The 27,306-nt window shown below is 46.5% G+C and overlaps 2 protein-coding genes across 5 annotated transcripts in view; one reads left to right on the top strand and one right to left on the bottom strand.

The window, feature by feature from the left end:
• The window catches only part of Zwilch (zwilch kinetochore protein), a 34,395-nt gene extending 33,876 nt beyond the window's left edge, over positions 1 to 519 (top strand). For all 3 annotated transcript variants that reach the window (XM_052711744.1, XM_052711754.1, XM_052711762.1), the window contains one exon: positions 407 to 519. The gene's annotated coding sequence lies outside the window, so the exon portion shown is untranslated. The remainder of the gene's footprint in view (positions 1 to 406) is intronic.
• A 10-nt stretch (positions 520 to 529) lies between these two features.
• Lctl (lactase like) lies at positions 530 to 25,172 on the bottom strand. Of its 2 annotated transcripts, XM_052711772.1 has the most exons (13): positions 24,967 to 25,172; positions 23,498 to 23,661; positions 22,960 to 23,047; positions 22,630 to 22,739; positions 20,302 to 20,430; positions 20,118 to 20,213; positions 14,812 to 14,866; positions 14,568 to 14,729; positions 7,602 to 7,876; positions 6,200 to 6,326; positions 5,834 to 6,033; positions 4,396 to 4,459; positions 530 to 658 (listed from the first exon to the last, which is right to left on the bottom strand). In XM_052711772.1, the coding sequence occupies exons 1-13, from the start codon at positions 25,079 to 25,081 to the stop codon at positions 543 to 545; spliced, it is 1,701 nt and encodes a 566-aa protein (XP_052567732.1). In that variant the 5' UTR covers positions 25,082 to 25,172; the 3' UTR covers positions 530 to 542. The 2 variants fall into 2 exon arrangements, with proteins under 2 accessions (XP_052567732.1, XP_052567743.1); XM_052711783.1 differs by lacking the exons at positions 4,396 to 4,459; positions 5,834 to 6,033; positions 22,630 to 22,739; ... (1 more) ...; positions 23,498 to 23,661; positions 24,967 to 25,172.
• Positions 25,173 to 27,306: the final 2,134 nt, after the last annotated feature.

Below are 27,306 nucleotides of genomic sequence, written 5' to 3'. Positions count from 1 at the left end.
AACAAAAACAGAAACCTTTGTTCCCCGGGGGATGTTTGGTTTGCCATCACAGTTTGATATTTCAGTGTCTCTTTCTGGCTGTGGCAGTGATTGGCATGCATAGTCTCCCTCGGCACAGACATGTTCCCGTTCACTTGCTGCCTACCTGCTTAGCATTAGCTACAGCCTGAAAGGATTTTAGATTGATGGTATAGGGCAGTGCTTGGGTGACAGTCAGATGTAATCTTTCCAAATAAATGAAAAATAATCCAAGTTACAAAACTATACACTATATTCCTAATTTTGAAAAATGAAATATGTGCATGATTTATAGCAAAATATTAACTCTGACTTCAAGACAGTTGAGATTACAGGTCACTTTCATTTTATTTATGCTTATTTTTATTTTCTGATTCTTAAATTCCAGCACAAACCAAAAAAGAAGCGGGGAGAAAGGTAATTTTCAGAGCCTAAAAAATAGACATTACATAAGTTTTTGAAGCAGAAAAGAAGTGTGATCCTGAAGATTCTCTGACAGATGAAGGTGGAGATGAGATCCCGTCTCAGCTGTGGCTTCTGAGGAGGAATGTTAGCAGCAGGGCAGCAATGAGGATGGAGAGGGCACAGACTGTGGGTACCACAATCTCCGAAGTCACATGCATGTGCCTAAGCAAGGGCTCTGAAACCGACAGAGAACATTCCACCAGAAGTGAACTTGGTTTTGAAGCAAAAACTAGAGATGAGGTACCACTGTGGATATTTTGTTTTTGTTTTTATTTTTCTGGGGGGAGGAACTCTGTAGACCAGACTGACCTCCAGCTCGCAGATCCGCCTGCTTCTGCCTCCCAAGTGCTGGGACTAAAGGTGTGCACCACCACCACCCAGTTTACCACTGTGGTATCTAATTGTCCCATTTTTTTTTAAAAGGAACCAAGCTAGTAAATCAAACCCATTTTGAAATGGTGTTCTGGGGGCATAGTGCCGAGGCGGAACATTCACTTGGCATGCAGAGCCCTGGAGAATCCCTACCATCACACCAAACTTACATGAGAGCTGGAAGTGTCACAGAAAATCTGGGAATGCCTAGATTTGGTTCTTTCACTGGAACTTCTGTGAGCCTAAATATAGATAATATTTATGCTAGCATTAATTTGAAAATAGTAGCACCCTTATTCCATGGATCCTCTAGATTTTTACTGAGGAACTTGTAAAAGAACCCTTTTGGCTGGGTGTGGTGGTGCATGCCTTTAGTTCAGCACTGGAGAGGCAGAAGCAAGCATGGTCTACAGAGGGAGTTCCAGGACAGCCAAGGCTACAAAGAGAAACCCTGTCTCAAAAGAAAAAAATAAAGAATCCACTGGAATCATTTCTAGCTTTTTGAGTTTGTTATTCTTGATATACTTATATCTTATATACCCTTAAGAGATGTAGGAATGTCTATATTACAATTTCTAATGATTATTCTTAAACTCATTTTCTTTGTTGACACAAAAATTCATTAAAAACTTAAACAATTATTTGACAATTCTTGTGTGGTTTAAAGAGCTAAGAGGTATGTGCACCAATCCAGTAGGAGACCTTCACGCAACCCGCTTTGATTTGTCTACTGAGCACCCTGGTGACTGAAATAAACAGGCGTGGGTAAGTTCTCATGAAACTCAGTCTCGTCAGCAAGTCCTGCATTATAACGTGTTACACTTACTTTGATTTGGTGGACTATGGTTTACATGGCCTGGTTATTTTTTTTAATTAATTAATTTATTTTTCTATTACCAGCTTGATATAGTATAAATTCTTACCTTAATAGTGAAATGTTTCATTGAGGCTTGCTCAGTAATTGAGTAAAACCAAAACTTATTATAAGCCACAGTCAACCTAGGGTCCCCCCTTCTATATATATAACCTCCCTGGTTCTGTGGGTTGCAGTCTGATTGTTCTTTGCTTTATATGTAGAATCCACTTATGAGTGAGTTCATACCATGTTTGTCCTTCTGGGTTTGGGTTACCTCACTCAGGATGATTTTTTCTAGTTCCATCCATTTGCATGGCCTGGTTATTTAGGAATGGGGATGCTGGTGCATGGTCATATACTAGTTCATTGAGAGGATTTCTGCACCACCTGCTTTGATCCCACATTAAAGGATGATATTAAAATAGGAAGTGTATTTTTTGATTGCCCTTATGCAGAAAAATGGATTTCAGAAACATTGGTGGTATTCTGTATTTTGAATCCTTTTAGATCCCATTGCATAAGAAATGATACCTTTTTAGCCCAATGATGGTGGCTCACTCCTTTAATCCCAGCCCCCAGGAAACAGAGGCAGGCAGATCTGGGATCTGTAAGTTCAAGGCCAGTCTGGTCTACAGAGTGAGTTCCAGGAGAACCAAGGCTACACAGAAAAACCCTGTCTCAAAAAACTTTAAAAAAAAAAAAAGAAGAAGAAGAAAAAAAGAAATGATGCCTTTTAAAGTAGGGACAGTACTTTGTTCATTGTTGTTATCTCCGAGGCTTAAAATAACCTTCACATATTAGGGGGTACTGAATAATTATTTGTTGAAGATCTCTTGCAAGCCTGTAATCTTTGGGAGGCAAGAGTAGGAGGATCACAAGTTCAAGGCCTATCTGGACTACTGAGTCTAAAGTCATTCTGGAGCTGGGCGGTGCTGGCACACACCTTTAGTCCCAACACTGGGGAGGCAGAGGCAGACGGATCTCTGTGAGTTCGAGGCCAGCCAAACAAAGGAAAAAAAAAGTCATCCCAGGCAAGTTAGTGAGACTTTGTCTCAAAAGTAGGGCAGGGCTGGAGAGATGGCCCAGTGGTTAAGAGTACTGGCAGCTCTCCCAGAGGTCCCGTGTTTGATTCCTTGCTCGCACATGACAGCTCATCACTGTCACTAGTTCCAGGGGACCTGACACCATCTTCTATCCTCCTTGGGTGTCAGACATGCACATGATACACAGACGTACATGCAGACAAAACACCCATTCACATTAAAAAGAAAAAAATTTTCGAGACAGGGTTTCTCTGTGTAGTTTTGGTGCCTGTCCTGGAACTCACTCTGTAGACCAGGCTGGCCTCGAACTCACAGAGATCCACCTGGCTCTGCTGGGATCAAAGGTGTGCACCACCACCACCGCTTGGCTGAAAAAAAATTTAAGTGGGGCTGATGAGATAACTTAGTGAGTAAAGGCCAGGCCACCCAAGCCTGACATACATACATACATACACACGTACACACACACATACACCCAAGCCTGACCACCCGAATTCAATCCCTATAACCCATGTAGGGATGGAAGGAGAGAACACCACACTGTTGTCCTCTGAGTGCCTCACATGCTCTTAGACACCACATACATACATACATACATACATACATACATACATACACACATACACACACACACTAGCAATAAATACCATTGAAGTTTAAAAAGACAAAGTAAAAAGGATAGGGATATAGCTCAGTAGTAGAGCACTTAGTGTTTTTGAAGGTCTACGTTCAGTCCCTAGCAATGACACACACAAAAATTACTTGGTTAATTAATATAAGACCTGTGTTTTGCTTTTCTTCATTCCAGTTGATAATAGCTGGGTTTTCCTCTTCTTCTACAATCTCATTTTAGCAAAACTGGTAAGCACATAAATTTACAATATAATTCAAAAAGAATGACTAGAGTTCTTGAAATCGTTTCTGGGAATGGGGAATGGCTCAGTCAGTAAAGTGATTGCCTTGTTTGACCTCTAGAACCCACATAAAAATGATAAAATGGAAGGTGCAGTGTACTTGGAATCCCCAGAGACAGGGAAGTAGAGACAGGAAGAGACCAGAGCTAGCTGGCTAGCCAGTAGACTAATTGATGAGCTCCAGGCCAGTGAGAAACTTATTCTCCAAGAGGTGATTGAAGTTCCTGTGTGTAACACTAGGTTGTCCTCTGGCCTGCACACAAAGGTCCACACACAGAAGACGTCTGCCCTCCCCCATTTCTCATATGCCTGCATGCTTTCTCCTTCTCTCACATAATTTGTTTTCCTTTGTTTGTTTGTTTGTTTGTTTGTTTGTTTTAGGTAGAGTCTCCAGCCCACATTAGTCTGGAATTCATGTAGCCCATGTTTGCTTCAATATATATATCTAGGTGAGTGGTAGGAGGGTGGGTAGGTAGATAGGGAGGGAGGGAGGTAGAGGCTGGGAGTTTAGCTTGCTTTGTATGTACAAAAGCCTGCCTTCTAGTAGCCCTAGCACCCAAAAATAAAACTTTAAAAATGCTTGTAAGACAAAAATTAACATTAAAGAAAAAGACATTTTTAGTCATAAATGGTTGAGAATATTGATATTAGGTAGATAATTTTGAGACTTTTGGTAATGCCATCACATGTAAAATTACATAGTTATCAAAGAAAAGAATGTCCTCACCTGTGGCAAGCATCTGGTTGTTGATGGAGCAAGTTTCCAAAGCGTTGAGACGCCAGCTTTCCACCTAATAAAAACCCACTTGATAAGCAAGGATGCCTTATGTTTTTATATGTTTGAAATTGTTTTTAGAATAAATGAAGGAATTTTTTAAGTAATACGCATTTATGTGTATGTGTGCATGTATATACAACTGGAAGTCAGAGGACAACTTGCAGAAGTCAGTTCTCCCCTAAGGCTTGGGTCCAAGGGATCAAACTTAGGTCGTCAGGCTTGGCAGCAAGAGCCTTTAACAGCTCTTCAGTCTCACCAAGACAAACACAGTTTGGATTTTATTAATTTTTTTGAGAAGATCTCATTGTAGACTGGCCACAAACTGGCTGTGTAGCTGAAGCTGACCTTGAGATACACCCCAGCTTCAGGTGTATTGACTCTAGTACTGACAGTGAAGAGCTCAGGGCAGTAGTCACTGACTTTGAAGCAATTCTAGCAAGGAAGTCAGATTTTTTTTTTCCTCTCTTTTTTTTTTTTTGGAGCTGAGGACCAAACCCAGGGCCTTGCGCTTGCTAGGCAAGTGCTCTACCACTGAGCTAAATCCCCAACCCCTAATTTTTTTATTAAAACATAACTTACAGTCCATGCTTATAGATGCAGTTACAGACAAGGTAGAGCTGATGGGAAATTTGTAGGTTATTAGAACTATTTGGTAGTTTGTTTGTTCTAAGATTTTAATTTTTTTGTAATTTGCCTGTTGTGTCTGCCCTTGGAGGCCAGAAGAGGGTGTTGGATCCCCTGGACCTAGGAGGTGCAGCAGTCGTGCTGACAGCTGAACAAGACTCCCTGTTTGATAGGTTTTAAAAATCTCAAAGTTTGTTTCTGTTTAATCTTGCCTTGGAGGCAGTGCATCTCTGCCATTGGTGGGAAAAGATAGAGTCCTACATTTGATTTACAGGACTTGTTACATATTGAAGAGTGGGTTGTATTTGTTTGCATCAAGGTAACATTTTTAAATCATCAGAATTCCCATCTGATCATCTTTTTTTTTTTTGTCTTCCTGTTTGAATGTTCTAGACACAAATAAAAACCCGAAGGGGTAGCTAGGGGAAAGGCAGCGTTGGAGCTGGAGCTCAGTGGTAGAAGCCTTGCCCGTCATATGTAAAGCCAGGGCCAATCCCTGGTCCAACAACCCAGGAAACAACTGAAACCTTTATTGATTTGCTCTGTTAGAACCTACTACAGACAGGACTCTTGTCACCCTGATGCTCTGGCTGCAAGGGATGAAATCTTGAGGTATGCTTACTCCATCCTAAGCAGGGGTGGTGAGAGGCAGGGGAAGCCATGTTCCCCATCCGCTTCCTTAGAAGAAGGAGGAGAGGTGTGGTGCGTCTCAGTTATTAGTTCTTGTAAGAACAGAACAAATGTCATGGGAAGTTAGCCCTACCTCTCGTGGGTTTGGAAACCCGTTGGCTGTGATGATCTCCTTGTAATACTGAACTGAAGCCTTGGGATAGCGAGGCTTGTTTCTCACATTGAATTCAACATAGTAGAATCCATATCTATCTGCATAGCCTTTCTCCCATTCAAACTTATCCAACAGAGACCAGGAAGTATACCCTTTTATATTCACACCATCATTTATAGCTGTGAAGACATGATTCCGTTTTTAATACATTTCATTTGCTTAGAAGTACATACATAGTATTGAGTTGTTTCTGAGCTTTAGAAGCAAGTTTTAGTTGATAGTAGATGATAGTTTGAATTTTGTCTAAATAGAAAAACATAATAAGACAAATCTGTTTTATCTTACCTTTTAACATTTCATTTATGTACCCTTTGAGGTACTGAATTCTCCACTCATCACAGAATTGAGTGCAGTGTAACTTTTGAGATGCTCCGTTTTCTGTTACGTATATGGGAGGGTCGCCATATTGAGTCTGAAAGTGAGGCAAGAATGAGTACCAAACATCTGACGTACAAGTGGTCAGGGTCACATGGCTGCCATTTTGTAATGAAGTGCCTGTTAGCTCTTAGTAGGTATCACACACTTAATTGGTGTCAAGTAACATTTATTGAGAGATGAGTGTGGGCAGGTGAGTTGATATGGAAGAATATAGTTCTCAATAAATGGACCTTGTTTGGGAAAATGCACTTCAAGTCTTATTCTTTCCCATAAATTCTATTTCAGATTAGGTGGTCCTTAAAAGGACTAAATGTACCTGAAAGAGGAGCAGTCATTTTCTTCAGTGGTGTTTACTGGTTATTTGTCCTCTGTGAGAATAAATACTCCAGGAAATAGCCTCTTACCCATGTGCATGTAAGCAACCCCAGTTGAACTCAGTGGGTCACACACACAGACACACAAAGATGTAAAAGTAGGAGGCAAATTTGTTGGGAAGAAGTGGGTTAAGCGAAAGTGGGGGTGGGGAGAAGAGTTAATGGAAGGTGGATGTACTCAAAATACATCACATACCTGTATGAAATTGTTGAAGGGTAAATTTAGGGGGCTGGAGAGATGGCTCAGTGGTTAAGAGCACTGGCTCCTCCAGAGGACCCAGGTTCAATCCCAGCACCCACATGGCAGCTCATAACTGTCTGTAACTCTAGTTACAGGAGATCTGACATCCTCACACCAATGCACATAAAATAAAATTAAATAAATTATAAAAAAAAATTAGGCTAAGGGACTATAGAGATGACTCAAAGCTCTTTTCCAGAGGATCCAGCTTCAGTTCCCAGCACAAACATGGCAGCTCACAACTTTCTGTAACTAGTTCCCTTTTCTAACCGCTGTGGGTACCAGCTACCCTTGTGGTGCACATAAATTAAATGTCAGATTTTCACCTGTAATTGGAAGTGGTTGTTTACATAAACATCAGTCTGCGAGGCCTATGTGTAGAGATTGTGAAGTGCAGGGGACTGGATTTATTGGCTTATTAACTTTTTTATTGTTGTTTTGAGCTGTTTTTCTTTGCTGGAGGTAGAGTCTCATGCAGTTCAGACTGGCCTTGAGCTCAGTATGCATTGTGTAGAGGCTGACTAAATTCCTGATCTTCCTGCAGCCAGCCTGGCCAGCCTCCCAAAGGCTGGGCTTATAGTCGTGTGCCTCCATACCTAGTGTTTGATCAGTTTCCTATCTAGTCACCTGAGTGTTTGCTGGAAGAGACAAAAGTCAGATCTGAAAGTCTTGCACAGCTTGATGGGATAAGTACCTGGGCAAAGTTGAGAAGCCTCCTGAACCCCCATGGCACAGAATAGAGCCATGAAGACCCCATATCTGGCCAGTTAGGGTCCACAAGTTCTACTAAGTCACGGTCATTCTGGTAGCTGGGCCCCTGGTGGGAGGGGTATTTCCTTTGAGTGATGTATCGAGTGGTGAAGTGGCCCAGTCCCAGGAAGTCAGATGTGCCTTTAATGTAGCTCTTCTCCTGAAGGGAGAACGTGGGCAACCTCGACGTCTCCAGGTCTTGCTCTGCACTCTTTGTTCCTGGCAGGAGAGAATGTGAGAATTAACCAGGTCTTATTTGTCACAGTCATTTTGCGTTGTCCCACACAGTCCCGCTGAAACGGTGGTGTATAAGCTGGGCTTTGGTGCTGGAGCAGTGACTCAGCATGTAAGAGCATTTACTGTTCTTGCCGAGGACCCAAGGTCCGTTTTCAGCACCCACATGGCAGCTCACAACAGGCCATAACTCCATTTCTAGGAGGTCTAATACCCTCTTCTGACATCCAAAGGCACAAGGTACATGTATGGTGCACATACATACAAGCAGGCAAGCATTCATACAAAAATAAAATCTGTTTTAAAAAGCTGAGCTTTAAAGAATCCAGCTGCAGCTGGGTGTGGTGCATGCCTTTAATCCCAGCACTAGGGAGGCAGAGGCAGGTGGGTCTCTGTGAGTTCCAGGCCAGCCAGGGCTGTTACACAGAGAAACCCTGTCTCAAAAAAAAAGAGGGGTTGGGGATGTAGATCAAGGCCCTGAGTTCGGTCCTCAGCTCTGGAAAAAACAAAAACAAAAAAAAGAAAAAATCTAGCTGCATAGAAAATACACCCTTGGCCTTTCAAACTGAAATTGTGACATTGGAACATCATCTAAAGAATTTATCTTTTAAAGATTTATTTTGCTTTTATTATATGTATGTTTATGTGTGTGTCCACATGAGTACAGTGCCTGCTGAGATCAGAAGCAGATGTTGGCTCCTCTGGAGCTGGAGATAACATGAGTTGTGGATGCTGGGAACTGAACCCTGGTCCTCTGGAAGAGCAGCAAGTTCTCTTAACTGCTGAGTTATCTCCCCAGGCTCTATCAAAAAAGTTTCAAAATGTAATATTGCTAACTATTTGTAGCTAGGAGTATAGCTTAGTAGTAGAGTACTTGACAGGCATGTACAGGGCCCTGGATTGGCCCCCTAGCAGGCAAAGAATGGAATATTTTCACTCACTAATGGTGAGTGGTATATGGACAGCTCCTTAACTATCTGAAAAAAGCAGGGTTGTATTGTTCCATACATTGAAGCACTGGTAATGTGGGCTCCTTCTAGAAGGAAACTGGAAGGCCATTGGTGGTAGGAGAGTTATGGATGTTTTCCTACATTGTTGACAGTGTAAGATGTGACAGATTCTGCGCTGGGAAATTTTACCCTATTTTAGGATTGAAAAGGTACATCTTTTAAATACCAAGCTCCAAACCTCTTTATCCTGTCCTTGGCCCACACGTGGAAAAGGATCTGTGTTCAGGTGTCTTCACTGTAAAGTGAGTAGCAAAGGGTTGGAAACAACTTACATTTTTATTGTTAAGGGATGGCTAAATAAATGGTGGAAAACTGAGGATGTGGTATGCACAAGGCCCTGGGTCTGATCTCCAGTACCACAGTACTAATTATAAGGGCTGGAGAGAGGGCTCAGCAGCTAACACTTGCTGCCAGAGGACCTAGGTTCAATTCCCACCACCCACAGGTGGCTCACAGCCATCTGTAACTCCAATTCCAGAGGATCCAATGCCCTCTTCTAGCCTCCATGGATACCATGCATACATATGGTATATAGACATGCCTATTGACAAAACATAAGATCTAAACCCCTCCTAAAATAATAATTATTGTTGAATGGCCATCAGTACCACAGTGTGTAGCCATTGGAATAAGCAAGGCAACATTTTCTATGCCAGCATAGAAAGATTCCCTAGATAGATGTTCATGGAAGAAAAGATGCAAATCACTGATTATAACATCATATACTCTGGCAAACAAACAATGATCTAATAGGACAGTAAGATCATTTGCAGGGACACTATTGACTTTGATTCAAGAGTGAAAGGTGTGTATTATTAACATCCTTAAAACATCATCAAGGCCAGGCACTGGTGGCACACACCTTTAATTCCAGCACTCGGGAGGCAGAGGCAGGTGAATCTTTGTGAGTCCAAGACCAGCCTGGTCTACAAAGTAAGTTTCAGGACAGGCTACAAAAGCTACACAGAGAAACCCTGTCTGGGGGGCGGGGGGGATCAACATGTTATTGGTTATTGCTGTCAGTCAAATTTAGTAACTAGAAAAATCACCAGGCACTATCCCTGCACTGTCTCATACAGTAGCTACTACCATATGTATCTACTAAATAGGGCTAGGTCCCATACCGAAGGTCTGAATTTTTTTAAGTTAACATACAAAGTAATGGGTTTCATGATGTCATTTTCACATGTTGTCCTATTGTGCTATAGTAGTTTGGATGAAAGTGGCCCCATAGGCTCATGGAGACTGGCACTTGTGGAATATTGGTTTAAGATGTGTGACGTTTGTTTATGCCCTGGAATATTTGTTTAATGACAAAGTTTTTTTGCATTCGTTTTATGTTGCATTTGTTTGACTGTGTAAAGCTGTGTTACTTTGCCTGTCTAAAACAGGCAAATTGGTTGAATAAAGAGCTGAACAACTAATAGCTAGACAGGATAGAGGGACAAGTGGGGCTGCTAGGCAGAGAGAATAAATAGGAGAGAAATCTAGGCTTGAGAGAGGAGCTAGGAACAAGAAAAAGGAGAGGAGGGTGCCAGGGGCCAGCCACACAACCAGCCACGGAGTCAAAAGGGAAGAAAGATACATAGAATAAGGGTAAAAAGCCCAGAGGCAAAATGTGGAAGAAGAGAAACAGGTTGACTTAAGTTAGAAAAGCTGGCTAGAAATAAGCCAAGCTAAGGCCTGGCATTCATGAGTAAGAATAAGTCTCCATGTATTTATTTGAGAGCTGGGTGATGAGCCCCCAAAGGAAACAAAACAAAACAAAAACTACAGAAACTATGGGGAAGTGTGGCCTTGTTGGAGGAAGTAGTGGGCTTTGAGGTCTCATATGCTCAAGCCAGGCCCAGTATGGCATTTTCTCTTCCTGCTGTGTACAGATTCAGTTGTAGAATTCCCAGCTCCTTCTCCAGCACCATATCTGCCTATGTGCTGCCATGCTTCCTGCCATGATGATAATAGACTAAACCTCTGAACTATAAGCCAGCCCCAATTAAATGTTTTCCTTTATAAAAGTTGCTGTGGTCGTGATGTCTCTTCACAGCAGTAGAAACCTAACTAAGACATATGCTTTGTCCTTATTTGCCCTCTTGTGGAATATTAATTTAAGATGTGTTACATTCATTTATGCTATGGAATACTTGTTTGATTATGTAAAGATGTGTTACATTTGTTTGATTAAATAAAGTTAACCAGGGGTCAAGAGGCTGAGTCAGCAACTATCTAACAGGAAGTGGTAGGGAGGAACCATGTGTAGCTAGTGTTCTTAAGTGGTGGTGGAGCAGAAAGATATGCTATTTTAGGAGAGAAGGTTAGCTACTTTCTATTTAGCCTCTGAGCCAACAGAATTTCACCTGAACCTTTGACTCCTGAGTTCTATAGAGGAATAGAGATCTAGGTAAAGTTCCCGTTAGCCATAATAGAGCCAGTGCCTGAGGGAACAGAATTCCTGCCTGGCTATGGCCAACGTGGCTGAACTGCTACTGTTAGCTGTGGAGTTGCAATTGCCGATTAGGACAGCAGTTGCTTAATTTAATTTAATGAAAACAAAAACAAAAACAAACATTTGGCACCTTATGTTGGGTGCTAAAATATTGGGTTTTGGGTTTGTTTTTTTTTTACTCCTTGGCTCTTTGCTCTTTTGGGTGGCCTGCCACCCAGCTCCCAAATACACACAGTCTTATTCTTACTTAAAAATGCCCGGCCTTAGCTTGGCTTGTTTCTAGCCAACTTTCTTTAACTTAAATTATTCTGTTTATCACCAGGCGGTGGTGGTGCACGCCTTTAATCCCAGCACTCAGGAGGCAGAGCCAGGTGAATCTTTGTGAGTTTGAGTCCAGCCTGGTCTGCAAAGTGAGATCCAGGACAGGCTCCAAAGCTACACAGAGAAACCCTGTCTCGGGAAAAAAAAAATTATTCTGTTTATCTTTTGCCTCTGGGTTTTTTCCTTTTCTTACTTCTCTTACTTTGTGGCTGACTGAGTGGCTGGGTGGCTGGCCCCCAGTGTCCTCCTCTCCTTGTTCTCTTGCTTGTTCCTCTGTCCCTCTAATGTTCTTCTCCTTCTGTTTATTCTCTCTGCCTGCCAGCTCCACCTATTTCTCCTGACTCACTATTGGCCATTCAGTTCTTTATTAGACTATCAGGTGTTTCAGACAGGCACAGTCACACAGCTTCACAGAGTTAAACAAGTGCAACATAAAAGAATGCAACACATCTTTGCATCGTTAAACAAATGTTCCACAGCATAAGTGAATGTAACACATTTCAAAATAATACTCTATCACACCCTCTTTCTCAGTTGATCCCTCTTGCCATATGTATTCCAGTACTCTTTTTCCTTATTCCCCCTTCCTTTATGATCTCATCCTCCCTTCAGGTTATCTCCCTACACACACACACACACACACCACTAAAGTTTAAAGTCTTCATTTGGTGTTCATTTCAGTGTTTATCTTTCTAATTCTGACTTATTTTGATTAATGTAGTTTCCAGTTCCATCCATTTCCTACAAAGGTCATTGTTTCTCTTTTTAATGCCCACATAAAATTCCTTTGTGTAGCCAGGCAGTGATGGCACACGTCTTTAATCCCAGCAGTTGGGGAAATGAAAGAGGCAGATGGATCTCTGTGAGTTTGAGGTCAGCCTGGTCTACAGTGTGAATTCCAGGACAGCCAGGGCTGTTACACAGAGAAATCCTGGGGGGGGGGGGGGGGAGCAGGGGGGATTTCTGTTTTGTGTATATACCATATTTTCATTATCCACCCATCTGTTGATGAGTATCTAGGATGGTTCCATTTCCTGGCTATGGTGAACAATTCGGCAATAAACATGAATATCTAAGTGTCTTCAGTGTGTTTGTGTTTCGTAGTCTAGTGATACATAGCTAGGTCATTTAGTAGTTCTTATTTATATTTGGGGGTTACCGTGGCAACACTGTGTAGGTCAGCCGACAACTTGAAGGAGTCTGTTCACTCCTTCCACCTTGTAGGCCCTGGGAAATAGAATTTATTTTAGATCAGCAAGTCTGGTAGCAAGTGCTTTTACTCACTGAGCCATCTCTCTGCTCCTATTTTTAGTTGATTGTAAATTTTGTTTTGTTTTCTGAGGAGACCACACTGATTTCCATAGTGGCTGCACCAGTTTTTACTCCCACCAGCAGTAAATGAAAGTTCTCCTTTCTCAGATCCTGTCGAGGGTTTGTTTTCTTGGCAGCCATTCTACTCGGGTGAAATGAGCTCTCAAAGCGGTTTTAATTGCATTTCCTAGTGGCTGAGGATGCTGGCAGAAGCCAGACACAGACAGACAACCTCCGCTGCTCTCACTTAAAGGGCAGCAGCTCTTCTAGAGGCCCGCCCATGGCTATGAAGCCACTGGTAACAGAAGCAGAAAGCTCTGGCTGTGCAGCTGCCCGCAGAGCAACTGTGGGTAACAGTGTACTGTGCCTCTCAAAAAGCTAGAGGAAAGAGGTTTTTATGTAAGCTATCTGTGTATTATTTCTCCTGCAGTTGTACATAAAATGGCTTTACATTCAAAAAAAGGACAAGTACTATAGAATTGTATTACATGAAATATATAGAATATACAAATTCATAGCACAGAAAGATTAGATGTTATCTCAAGATGGAGAAGAAAGGAATATAGAGCAATGATTTCCTAAGTACAGAATCTCTGCTTTGTGTGATGGAAAAGCCCCACAAACAGACAGTAGTATCAGGACATAATATCATGAATGTAATAAATCAATACAATTAATGTAATTAATGAATATCTTAAATTTAGTTATTGAAGGAATACTGTGAATATAATCAATGAATACCACAAATGTAATTAATATCATGAGTGTAATCCATGAATATCATGACTTAATTAAAAAATAAATAAATAAAAAGAAAAAAAAGCCAGAAGAAAGAGGTTTAAGAGTTTTTATCATAGAGCAATGATAAATAACACGTGTTTAACCCGATGTGAACATCAGTGTACATGTATACTGAAACATCACACAGCCCAATGAATATGTATAGTTTTAAAAAAAAGTTTAGAGCGGGGGTTGGGGATTTAGCTCAGTGGTAGAGCGCTTGCCTAGCAAGCACAGGGCCCTGGGTTCGGTCCTCAGCTCCAGAAAAAAAAAAAGTTTAGAGCTGGGGAAATAGCTCAGTTGGTAAAGTGCTTGTCTTGTAAGCATGAGGACCTGATTGCCAGAACCCATGTTTAAAACAAAAAAGGCTGAGTACGGGCTGTTGAGATGGCTCAGCAGATAAAGGTGTTTGGTGTGCAGACCTGTTGACCTGAGTTCCTTCCCTGGATCCCCTGGTAGGAAAAAACCAACTCTGGAGTTGTCTTCTGACTTCCACACTTGTGCCTTGGCATGAGCACATACACACACACAATACTTTTTTTAACTGAGCATGGTGGTACGTGCTTGAATCCCAGCACTGGAAAGGCAGAGTTAGGTGGATTCCTATAGCTCACTGGCCTATTAGCTTCTCCTACTCAGCAAGCTCCACCACAGTGAGAGACCCTGTCTCAAAAACAAGGTGGATAATGACTAAGGACCAACTAAGGGGATTGTCCTCTGGCTCCCACATGCATATGCATGCACACCTGAACACATATACTTGCACACATGAACACATGAGCAGATGAGTTAAAAACATGACTCGGCTCACCAATGTGGTCCTTCATAACTTGGGGGTAGTCACCAGCATAAATAGGGTTGGCAAACCAACCAAGACAGAACTGTAGGTATCTCTCAGCTGCCTCGATATCGTTGGGGTTGTTGATGTCCACAGGTTCCCCCCAGTCACAGTTGAGTGAAATTCCCACCATGCCTTGAAGGAAGGAAATGGGGGTAGAGAGAGGCAGGATCTGGCTCCTCAGGGCCTGTGTCTGAGCCTGAGGGTCCCAGCTCACCTTGCTGTTTGCTGCGCCATGTCGTGTTGTAAGAATGCCAGGCTTGGGCATGTGCCTGAAAAAAAGAAGTCATGCGTGCACCTGGCTCTTCCATTCCCCTGCCTGCCTGTCTTCTTTCCTTTCTTCCTCCCTCCATTTCTTCCTTCTCTTCTTTTGTTTACTTTGGAGGTGGGGGGTTCAGAGGACAGCTTGCAGGAGTCGATTCTCTCCTACCATTCCAGGAATTGAACTCAGGCTGTCGTTCTGAGCAAGTGTCCACCCACAGCCATCTTGCCAGCTGGGGAGTAGTCTTTCTTGCCTTCCCTACTCGAGCTCCAACTTCAGATTTCTCATGCTTTCTAATCCAGTCTCAAATACCACAGACGCCCTCCCTCTGACTTCCTTTGTACTGTGGAGGAAGCGTAGTCTAGAAGGGGCAGAAGCCACTTTGTGTGCACTGCTGTTGCTACCCCACCCCCACATTAGGGACGCCAAACAAGTGTTCTGTCAACTGAGCTACCCTCAACCCATCATTTATTGTCTCTAAATTGTTTGTGTAGGTCTCCAGAAAGGCAGCAGTGCTTCTGAGGATTTGGGGAAGTGTGAGTCCCTGAGGCCCCCCACCAGGACCTGCTGAAGCAAGCTCTGGGAGCAGGGCCCAGCAGCCTGTGTGGTGTGTTTCTTTTTATTTTGAGGCAGGGTCTAATGGAACCCTGATTGTCCTCACACTTGCTGTGTAATTAAAGCTGGCTTTGAACTCTTTTTTTTTTTTGTTTTTTTGTTTTTTTTTTTTGGTTTTTCGAGACAGGGTTTCTCTGTGCAGCTTTGCGCCTTTCCTGGGACTCACTTGGTAGCCCAGGCTGGCCTCGAACTCACAGAGATCCGCCTGGCTCTGCCTCCCGAGTGCTGGGATTAAACGGGTGCGCCACCACCGCCCGGCGGCTTTGAACTCTTAACCCTCCTTGTTGCAGGGTATTTGTTTACGTGCGTGAAGATGTGTCTGTGTTTTGCCTCACCTGCCTAAGGTACCTGATTGGTTTAATAAAGAGTTAACTGGCCAATAGCTAGTCAGGAGAGAATAGGCGGGACTTCCAGGGAGAGAGAGGAACTCAGGAAAACTCTGAGGCCTGTGGTATTAAGCTAGCAAGACACAGAGGGAGTCAAGTGTACAAAATAGAGGAGAGGTAAAGAGCCATGTGGCAGAACGTAGATTAATAGAAACAGGTTAGTTTGAGTTAGAAGAGCTAGTTGGGAGCAAGCCTGAGCTAAGGCCAAGCTTTCATAGTAATAAATCTCCATGTCACCTTCTGGGGGCTTGGTGGTCCGAAGAAAGTCCAACAAGAAAGACCCGATACACCTCCTGCCTCCACCTCCCAGATGCTGGGACTACAGGTGTGTCCTCAAGCCCACCTGCAGTCTTTGTTTAAACAAGGTCTCCACGGGTGTCTGACATTTGCTGAAGTTTGAGACTCATTCATGTGAAAACTCAAATGGTTCAGGCCGCAGAGGTTTTGAGGGTTACTGTTCCCCAGAAGCCCTTATTTCAGCATCCTCTTTCTGCTTTGTGTGTGTGCGTGCGTGCGTGCGTGTGTGTGTGTGTGTGTATGCATGTATATGTGTGCACCCATGTATGCAGCATGCAGAACATGTGCATGTATATGTGGAGGTCAGAGGTCAATCTGTGTGTGTGTGTGTGTGTGTGTGTGTGTGTGTGTGCACGCAAGCACACGTGAGCGTGTGTTTACACACGGAGCATGCAGGTACATGTGCATGTATATGTGGAGGTCAGAGGTCAGTCTTGGGTGGTGTTCCTCATGAGCCGTCCACTTAGTTTTTACAACAGGCTCTCTCACTGGATGAAGCTTGTTCCAGTAGGCTGGGTTGAGGCCAGCAAGCTCCAAGAATCCTTGTCTCGGCCCCCTAGTGCTGGGATTACAGCATGCTTTACCATACAAGCTGGCTGGTTCTATGCAGCTTGACACAAACTAGCAGAGAGGAGGGAACCTCAAGTGAGAAAACGTCTCCGTAAGATGGGGTGTAGGCAGGCCTGTAGGGCATTTTCTTAATTTGTGATTGATGGGGAGGGCCCAGACCTTTGTGAGTGGGCCCCCCCTGGGCTGGTGGACCTGGGTTCTATAAGGAAGTTGTCATCAGAGAGGCTTCCTCCAGCAGCTGATGGGAGCAGATGCAGAGACCCACAGCCAAACTTCAGTCAGAAAGAGCCCAAGTTAGAGATCTCCATCAGGTCCCTTCCCGTGGAGCTCAGGGAACTCCGTTCAAGAGGAGGAGGAAGAATTACAGGACACCAGGAGAACATGGCCCACAGAATCAACTAAGCAGGGCTCAGAGGAGCTCACGGAGACTGCAGTGACAATCACAGAGCCCGCATGGGTCTGAGCTAGGTCCTCTGCATATACAATATGGTTGTGTAGCTGGGTGTTCTGGTGGGACCCCTAACAGTGGGGGTGGGGTGTCTCTGTCTCTTCTGCCTGCTCTTGGGACCCTTTTCCTCCCACTGGGTTGCCTCATGCAGCCTTGATTTGAGGGTTTGTACCTAGCCTTATTGTAACTTGTTAAGCCATGTTGGGTTGATATTCCTGGGAGGCCTGCTCTTTTCTGAAGGGAACCTGAGGAGGAGTGGATCTGGGGAAGGGAGGAGGTGGGGGAGGAACTTGGAGGAGTGTCGGAAGGGGAAACTGTGGTTGGGATGTATTGTATGAGAGAACTTAAAAAAAAAAAAAAAAAGAAAGCTGAGCAAGCCATGGGGAGCAGTCAGTAAGGTACTCGTCAAAAGCCGCTGCATCAGCTCCTGCCTCCAGGCTCCGCCCTGCTGGAGTTCCTGCCCTCACTGTTTTTGGTGATGGATAAGTGTATGTATATGTGTATGTACACACATACATGCATACATATCCGTGAGTAAACTAAACCCTTTCTTCACCACGCTGCTGTTGAGCACAGTGACAGAGAGGTGCTTTGGGTAAGAATGCCCCCCATCTGAATGCTGAGTCACCAGGGAGTAGAACTCTGTGGCCTTGTTGGAGGAAGTGTGTCACAGGGGGTGGGCTTTGAGGTTTCAAAAGCCGCTGCCAAGCCCAGCCTGTCTGTCTGTCTCTCTCTGCCTGCAGATCAGGATGTAGCTCTCAGCTCCTTCTCCAGCACTGTCCCTGCTGTTATGCTCCCTACCATGACAGTAATGGACTAAACCTCTGAAACTTTAAACCAGCCCACAGTTAAATGTTTTTCTTTATAAGAGCTGTGTGGCAGAGGCAGCTGACCTGCGCTCATGGGAGCTCACAGACTCTGGACCAACAGCTAGGGACCCTGCATGAGACCCATGTCTGCATGTGTGTGACAGTTGTGTAGCTTGGTCTGTTTGTGGGGCACCTAGCAGTGCCCTCAGGACCTGTCCCTGGTGCTTGAGCTGGCTTTTGGGAACCTACTCCCCATGCTAGGTTGCCTTGTTCCACCTTGATGCAGGGGGAGGAGGTTGGTTCTGCCTCAACTTGATGTGCCATGCTTTGTCAATGCCCATGGGAGGTCTGCACCTTTCTGAATGGAGGTGGAGGAGGAGTGGATGGGGGGGGACAAGGGTAGATGGGAGGCTAGGGGAAGGGAAGGGGAGGAGAGGAGGGAAGGGAAACTGGTCAGTATATATAAAATAAATGAAAATTTTTAATTAATAAAAAAATTAAAGAGTTGTGTGATCAGCCGAGCAGTGGTGGTACACACCTTTAATCCTGACATTCAGGAAGCAGAGGCAGGTGGATCTCTGTGAGTTCGAGGCCAGCCCAGTCTACAGAGTGGGTTCTAGGACAGTCAGAGCTACACAGAGAAACCCTGTCGTGAAGAACAGAAAGAAAGAAAGAAAAAGAAAAATGTGCCATGGTCATCACAGCATTAGTAACCCCAACTAAGACCCTCATTAGGGTTAGTAACCCTAACCCAGCTTTTTTCCCTAGGTCCTGGGGCTTGAACTCGGTTCCTCATGCTTGCATGGCAAACACTCATAGACTGGGCCATCTTTCCAGTCCCTGTGCTTGTTATTTTACTAGCTAGTATGTAAGTAGAAAAACAGGATGAACCCTGGAATTGTCTGGTGACGTGGAACATCGCCAAGACAGTATCACAGTCCTAACTGTTCATATCGATCTTTCATAGATTGCTCTGCCCTTTAACTGTTAAGTTAAAGAACTCTTAAGTCAGGCTAGAGCAGTGACTTAGTAGTTAAGAGCACTAGTTGCTCTTGCAGAGGACCCTTGTTTTGTTCCCAGCACCGACATGGCAGCTCACAACCACTTATAACTCTAGTCCCAGGAGAGCCAATCCCGTTTCTCAGCCTACCAGAGCACCGCATTGCACATGGTGCACCTATCTACATACAGGCAGAATACTCATACACATGAATTAAAAATAGATCTTTGTAAAAAGCTCAAGTTGCCAAGCAGTGGTGTTGCACACCTTTAATCTCAGCCCTCAGGAGGCAGAGGCAAATGAATCTCTTTGAATTCAAGGCCAGCCTGGTCTACAGAGTGAGTTCCAGGACAGCCAGGGTTACACAGAGAAACCCTGTCTCAAAACAAAACAAAAAGTCAGTTTTGTAAAAAGTAAGAGAACTGTGAGAGTCGTTTCCCTGACATGAACTCAGGTTGATGTGTCACCAGTGGTCTATCCTTCCAGCCAGGCGCCCCCGGGGAGAGTTCAGCTTTGTGTCCCCAACATCGCTCCTGTATTTTCACTCATGTCTTGTAAGCAGCCCGCTGTCTCTGCCCTTCCTCAGCTTTCAGTGATGCTAGGCACCTTCTCTGAACGCCTCCTTCCCGTTCCTGCAGATAACCGACTGGCTGCCCGGAAGACTTCCACTAGAACTTAAACTGGAAAAGGATCTGTCTGCCTTGATCTCTGATGATGCTTCCAAACTGTTCTTCCCCCTTCCTTCCCAACCCCCAGGTCATGACCAGTGCTCACTCTGACTCCTTCCCGCTGGTCTTTGCAACCTCTGGTTTCTTCCTTCTATTATTCTTGCACATTTTGTCCCTTATTTACCGTCACATACCACCCTCTTCCCATCACCATTCTTCAAGTTTACACCTGCACACACAGATTTCCAGATGCCTGTCTCTATCCTCTGGGGAAGACAAACAGTGACTGCTGTAGTACCTCTACGTAGTGGAGTGACTGTGAGGGGATAGGATGTAGGATGTGCCCTCTGCATATCCTCAGAGTAGAAGGGCCCATGGCACATACTGATGTGGCAGAGGATCAACGTGACCCCTGAGGCCGTGACTCCACCTGGAGCCCAACCCTCGCCCCAGAAGGATCTGGCTTACCTTAATGATATGGTGTGCCGCCACGTACAGACCAGTGCCCTGGAGCCTCAGGCCTGGTGCGTGGAGACCGGTCTCATAGCCTTTTTCTACCATGGTCTGCAGAGACAGCAGTGGGGACCCCAGTGCCATGAGGGACAACAGGGGCCATCCCTGTCTCCCCATCTGAGGAGGAGCCCCTACTTACCCGGGGATCACTGAATGTGAGCCAGTGCTTTACTCGGTCCCCAAAGACCTCAAAGCACAGGTCAGCGTAGTCCCTGAAGTATCGGGTCATGCTCGCATTCTGCCACCCACCGTATGTGGCCTGGAGCATCTGCCAACAGAGAGAGAAGCTGGTACCCTGGGGAGACTGGAGGAGGTTGGTGGGATGTCTGGGGAAAGCGTGGAGGACCGCTACAAGATCGGGAGCAAAGGTGCAGGGTGAGGCACAGGGCCTCTATGGCAAAGGAGCACATCCTGTGAGCGAGCCGGAAACCGGAGGCAGCAGAGGCAGCTGAAGTGCCTGCTCAGGAAGAAGCTGACACGCTGCACAGTTAAGACGTAAACTGGGCATAGGGGCACGTGCCTCTCATCCCAGCACTCGGGAGGATCAGAAGTTCAGGGTCCTCCTCAGGTACTTAGCAAGCTCGAGGTCTGCCTAGGTGGGTGCTGGGTGAGCTATGACCCTGGGGAAATGTCTGGGACATCCATTGTGAGTGTAGAAGGCTGGCACTGGTAGGAGAGCCCTGGTGAGAATTTTGAGGGCACACCCTGGAACCTGAGCTGTTAGTGTGAGGTTACCTCCGTGGCAGAAGCCTGCTGTCCACTGCCTGTGCGCAGGGCTAGTCATCCGTCTGGTTACCTAGTGCCCTCCCGGTGTGCTCAAAGAGATGCTCCCCGGACAAGTCAGTAGAAGCTGCAAGCCTGATGTATCCTCTGCCCCAGCCTTTACTAGTTCCCCGACCTAATTTCCAGTCAGCTTGGAGCCGGGGGCCTCAGGCCACTCCTCCAGTCTCCAATAATGCTCTACAGCATGCCCCTCCCACCCAGAAGCCCACACCCACCCCCATACCTCCTCCCTTTACCCTTCAATTCGTGGATTACACCCCACCTTCTCCCCCATTCCTCCTTAAAACGTTGGACCCAGCACCATTTGGCACAGGTCACAGGCAGCCATATCCTTGGCGTGGCTGTGATCTCTGTTGGGCCCAGGTGAAGGAAGGGCGTGCTGGGACGTGGCTGGGCATGGTGGTCGTGGATGAGGGCAAGTGGTACTGCCTCAGACACAGGGAAGGAAGGCTGAAGGAAACCGTGGAACACCGTGTCACCAAACCTGAGTCCACAGTTCTTGCTTGGGCCTAGGCTTTTCCAGCTCCATAGTAGAGTGCTTGTCTAGCAAGCACAGGGTCCCGGGTTCAGTACGCAGCAGTGTACATACACACAAGGATTTTTTCTGATTTTTTTTTTTTTGAGTTGATCTTGTATCCTGCCACTTTACTGAAGGAGTTTATCAGCTGTAGGAGTTCCTTGGTAGAATTTTGGGGGTCACTTATGTACACTATCATATCATCTGCAAATAGTGAAAGTTTGACTTCTTCCTTTCCAATTTGTATCCCCTTGATCTCCTTTAGTTGTCTTATTGCTCTAGCTAGAACTTGGAGTACTATATTGAATAAATACGGGGAGAGTGGACAGCCTTGTCTTGTTCCTGATTTTGGTGGAATCACTTTGAGTTTCTCTCCATTTAATTTGATGGTGGGATTTTTTTCTTTTTGATTATTTTTCCTTATGCCAAATGTTGTGTAAAACATTAGGACCACCCTCTTCATTTACTACAAGCAGCATGGCCTCCCAGTATGTGGGTGGGGGGGGTGAGGGTGGGGCGAGGCTGGAGGGGCGGAAATCAACCGCAGGTGTCTTCCTTAATCACTCTCCACCTTATTTTTGAGACTGGGAGCTCATGGATTTGACTGTGCTAGGCTGGGTGGCGGTCTTCACCAAGAGCCAGGATTACCAGCACATGCCACCCATCACGCCCGGCTCTTTCTGTGGGTGCTGGGGATGGTCCTCGAGCGAGCCCTTGTGCTAGCACGGCAGGTGTTATCGACGGAGCCATCCCTTCTACCCCGTGGATGTTATGAAACCTCCTCATGAACAGGATTCTGTATCTTACAAAATGACATTCATTCCTGTCACCCTTCCTCCTCTGCCTTGCGGGGACACAGCGCCGCCTAGAGGACACAGTGTTCGAGACCCGGTCTTGGAAGCATAGACCAGCCCCCACCTCACTGATTCTTTTGGCATTTACCCTTGAACTTCTCAGCCTCCAGAACTGAGACAGACTTCTGATGTTTTTAACTTCACCTGTCTGGCACTCTGCCGCAGCAGCACAAGTAAGCCAAGACAGTCATTCCTCACATCTTCCTATCCAGAGCCAGACCGCAGGCTATGCCCCCTTTCCCGGTCACTCTAGGTCCTCACACCAGGCTCCCTCCTGCCGAACCCAGCTCCTCTAAGCCTGCCTGGCCCTCACCTGAGGCAGATCCCAGTGGTGCAAGGTCACAATGGGGGTGATGTTGCTCTTCAGCAGGGCATCAATGAAATCACTGTAGAATTGGACTCCTCTGTTGTTCACCTGTTCAGCTGAAAGTGAAACAGAACTTGGCCTTTCCTACGGCGTTCTCGGGTCCCATGGCCTTCTGCAGGCTAAAGCACCCGGAGCCCACGATGATGTCCTGAGCCACAGACGAATGCTGTTGGTATGCCTGGAGTCCGGTTACCTGCTGAACCCATGCTCCTGGGCTGGCCACCCTCACTTGCCATTGATCCCTGCAGAGCCTAGGGAGGGACTATTGTAACTCACCTCTGACACCTGTGGGCAGGATCCGTGGCCAAGACAGGGAGAATCGGTAGTGACTGACATGTAGCTCCTTCACCAGGGCAATGTCCTCCTGTGTAGACAGGGTGGGGACGCAGGGGAAGACAAGTCTTGGGGGCCTAGAGAATCAAACCTCTCTGTAGCTCCAAGTGGTGTCCTCTATAAGGGCTATACTACATTCTGGCAATGTGCTCACAGACAAAAGGTTGGGGGAACTTTTGAGAGGTCCATGCAGGATTCCCATAAACTTGAATGAGAAAAGGGGTTCTGAAGGTGAGCTGCCCCGTGCCCTCCTGAAGGCTCTGGGGCCAAATCGCTGGCCTTCTGGCACCTAGTTGCTTGGACTGAGGTTCTGACCCATCTCGTTTTCCTCTTTCCTACCGCCTGGCACTCACAGCCCTAGCCATCTCTGCCCCACCCTCTTTGGCTGGGTACAGGGTGATTAGCAGAACATCAGGTTGACGTGGTCAGTGAGATGTCCCCACCTCTCAGGCAGGGTGGCGCCACAGCCCCCTTCACTTACCTGAACTTGATAGTAGCTGTCACAGGCTGAGTCTGCTGTGTCATCCCCTAGCACCTGCCCCTTCCTGCCATGTGTGAAGGCATCCCAGATGCTGGGCCCTTTCCCGTCCTGGTCCCACGCACCTTCTGTCTGGTAGGCAGAACTGCCCACGCCCCAGGAGAAACCTGCAGAGAGAGGCCCCCACGCCAGGCCCTGGGCCACCCCGCCAGGCCCTGGGCCACCCCAGCTTCACCTACACTGGGAACTGCAACCATGCTTCCCAGGCTCAGGGCACCCACCCAATGGCCTGCCCCGTCTCCCCGGAATAGGAATGTAGGGGGCAAGGAGAGAGAAGATACAGTAATCAAAAACATTTGTGGGGGCTGGAGAGATGCCTCCGATGTCAAGAGCACCGGCTGCTCTTCCAAAGGACCTGGGTTCAATTCCCCATCCACATGGCAGCTCACAGCTGTTGGTAACTCCAGTTCTAGGATCCAACACCCTCACACAGGCATACATGCAGGCAAAACACCAATGCACATTTAAAAAAAAAAATTTTTTTTTTTCGAGACAGGGTTTCTCTGTAGCTTTGGAGCCTGTCCTGGAACTCTCTCTGTAGGCCAGGCTGGCCTTGAACTCACAGAGATCTGCCTGTCTCTGCCTCCTGAGTGCTGGGATTAAAGGCAAATTTTTTTAATTAAAAAAAAATTGTGTGCAATTACAACTCTAATCTCTATAGATTTTTAACATCTTGTTTTAGATTTTTATTTTATTTTTTTATTATCAATTTGTGTTTGGGGGGCTGAGAAGTGTGTGAGAACAGGTATCTGAAGAGGCCAGAAAGGGGTCTGGATCCCTTGGAGCTGGGATTCCAGGCAGTTGTGAGTTACCACATGGATGTGGGTGCTGGGAGCTGAATTCCAGTCCTCTACAGAGCAGTAAGCACTCTTTTGTTTGTTTGTTCATTTGTTTGTTTTTATTTTTGTTTTTTCGAGACAGGGTTTCTTTGTGTAGCCTTGGCTGTCCTGAAATTCACTCTGTAGACCAGGCTGGCCTCAAACTCACAGAGATCCGCCTGCCTTTGCCTCACGAGTGCTGGGATTAAAGGCGTGCACCACCACCACCCAGCTAAGCACTATTAACTGATGAATTCTAGTAAGTTTTAAAACGTCTTTGGGTTAGGGATGTAGCTCAGTACCAAAGTGTTTGCCTAGCATGGACAAGCTGTACATTGGATTCAATTTCCAGCACCACATAGACACAATGATGGACTGAGACCCCCCCACACACACACATATACACATACACACCTACACACCTACCTATCAGGAAGTTTTTCTTTAGAACATCCACCTGGAGGTGTTTCCCATTGTACCAGACCAGAGCACCCAATTCCTTGGCAAGTCAGCCAAGGTAAGGAGGCCAACAGAGACCAACAAATGGATAGACAGACAGACAGTCTAAGAAGAATAGGGAAGGAATGGACATACCAGGTGGAAAGGTTCCATAGTAGAAGGATGCCTCTTCTGGGGATCCTCTCCTGGCAGCCCCTACCCTGGGCACCAGCAGGATCCACCCAAGGATGATGACCCACACTGGCTTCATGACACCCCACTCTCCTCCATGCCTAAGAGCCCCTATCAGGGCTCAGGGACATAGGCCAGGAGGCAAGGAAAATAGGCCACAGAGTGATTTGTCTGGGCACACAGCAGCAGTGGTGGGAACCCTGTGTTAAACAGTGGGCAGAAGCTGGTCTACTGTGCCAAACTTCAAACCAGCCCCTGCCCTGATCACGGTGTGATGGAGTGCTGAGGCCCACGCATCTCACGTAGCTCTTATCTAATGGGGAACCCACCTCTGCCTCAGAAAGTTCCAGTCTGCTGGGGGAGCCCAACAACCCAGAGTCCCCTCAGCCCTCCTGCGTCCTTCCTGGGTAGCCTGTATGGTGTGCTGTCCCTAACCAGGACCCTCTGTCCTTGGCTGTTAACAAGACCTCTTCCCACTGGGACCCCGTCTTACCCAAGATGGTCCTCAGCCCTTCCCCAGGGCCCCTGTTGTCAGCCACGGCTCCCTCTGAATGGCTCCTGGAGCCTGCAGTTCCCCCAGAGCAGAGCCCACAGACATGGAAGCCTCTAGTCGGGGGTGTGGTCTGTGGCCTGATCCCAACAAAGAGTTTCAGTAATCCCACAGGGAGGACATAGGCCAGAGTGCTGAGCTGGTCAGAAGGGACTGAGTCAGCAATAGCCTGGGCGCTGGGCCCTGGGCATCCAGCTGGCTCCCAACCAGAGGAGAAGGGCTGCGAGGTGGGAGGTGACCTGGTCCTCCCAGCTCCTTCCAGGCCTCACATGCAACCTTCAGCACAGTCCTGGGCATCCTGAGGTGGGGGTGTGTACTTGGGGCCAGCTGGGTGGATGATGCCTCAGTTTACCCTTCTTGCTGTCATGGCAAAATCTCTCAAGAAGGTGATGTTGGATTTTCACCTAAGTCCCCTGTCCTCAGACCCCTCATCTTTTCCTTAGTTTGCTCATTCTGCCATCGATGATGCCTGGGAAAACACGTGGATCGAGACTTCTACCACCTGCTTCCATCCCAAGGCAATTCTCCTGGCAATGAGCATCCACCAAAAAAGTCCCCACCCCAGGGCCGGGCGGTGGTGGCGCACGCCTTTAATCCGAGCACTCGGGAGGCAGAGGCAGGCAGATCTCTGTGAGTTCGAGGCCAGCCTGGTCTACAGAGCGAGTTCCAGGGCTGCACAGAGAAATCCTGTCTTGAAAAAAAAAAAAAAAGTCTCCCTCTTACATCCCCTTGCTCCACTCGGCCTGAAGCCCCCTTGCTTCCACTGCATGTGTCTCTAACTGTTCTCCAAGCATTCACTAGGCCATCACCTCCTCCTTCAGGGAGTCCCTAGACCTGCCCAGCCCCAATCCTTCAGCCCTGCAATCTCATGTCATCTGTGAATTTGTCCCTGCCTCCCCTCAGAGCCCCACTCCCCTGGGATACAGAGGCATGCCTGCCCCTTCACCCCAGATCCCTAGAGCCAGGGCAGTGAGCACTCAGTAGTGTGGGACAGAACTAAATTTTACAGTTGCCTAAGAATGGCTAATGCACGCCGGGCGGTGGTGGCGCACGCCTTTAATCCCAGCACTCGGGAGGCAGAGCCAGGTGGATCTCTGTGAGTTCGAGGCCAGCCTGGGCTACCAAGTGAGTTCCAGGAAAAGGCACAAAGCTACACAGAGAAACCCTGTCTCGAAAAACCAAAAAAAAAAAAAAAGAATGGCTAATGCTGTGTTCTGGTTAATCTTGTCAACTTGATGGGATTTAGAGTCACCATGGAGACACATTTCTGGGTATGTCTGTTAGGAGTTATCTAGACAGCGTTGATTAAAGTGGGAAGGCCCAGCCTGATGTGACCGTGACCATCCCATGGGCCGAGGTCTTGACTGTATAAAGAGAAATGAGCTGAGTACCAGCAGCCACCTCTGTCAGCTTCCGGCCTGCAGAGGTGATGTGGCCAGCCACCTCTGTTCCTACTGCTCTGTCATCCTCCCCATGATGGACTGGACCCCGGAACCGTGAACCAGAACAAGCCCTTTCCTAAACTGCTCTTATCAGGGGTTCTGTTCCAGCAGCAAGTAACTGAGACCCTGACCGGGTAGATGTCCCACAGCCTTTGCAGATTGTTGTACTTAATCCCAGTGCCCGAGTCAGCGGGGTTGAACCCGCTCAGTTTTCAGAGGAGCCTCTCTTAGACATGACCCCTGTCCTTCAGGGTCTCTCCTCCCAGTTCCAAGGGTCCCTGGCAGATCCATGGATGGCAAACGGGACCGGCT

This window comes from Peromyscus californicus, unplaced genomic scaffold (assembly GCF_007827085.1).
Source record: "Peromyscus californicus insignis strain IS unplaced genomic scaffold, ASM782708v3 Scaffold_11__1_contigs__length_118956290, whole genome shotgun sequence".
Lineage (NCBI taxonomy): Eukaryota > Metazoa > Chordata > Mammalia > Rodentia > Cricetidae > Peromyscus > Peromyscus californicus.
This window is presented reverse-complemented; position numbering and strand designations above follow the sequence as displayed.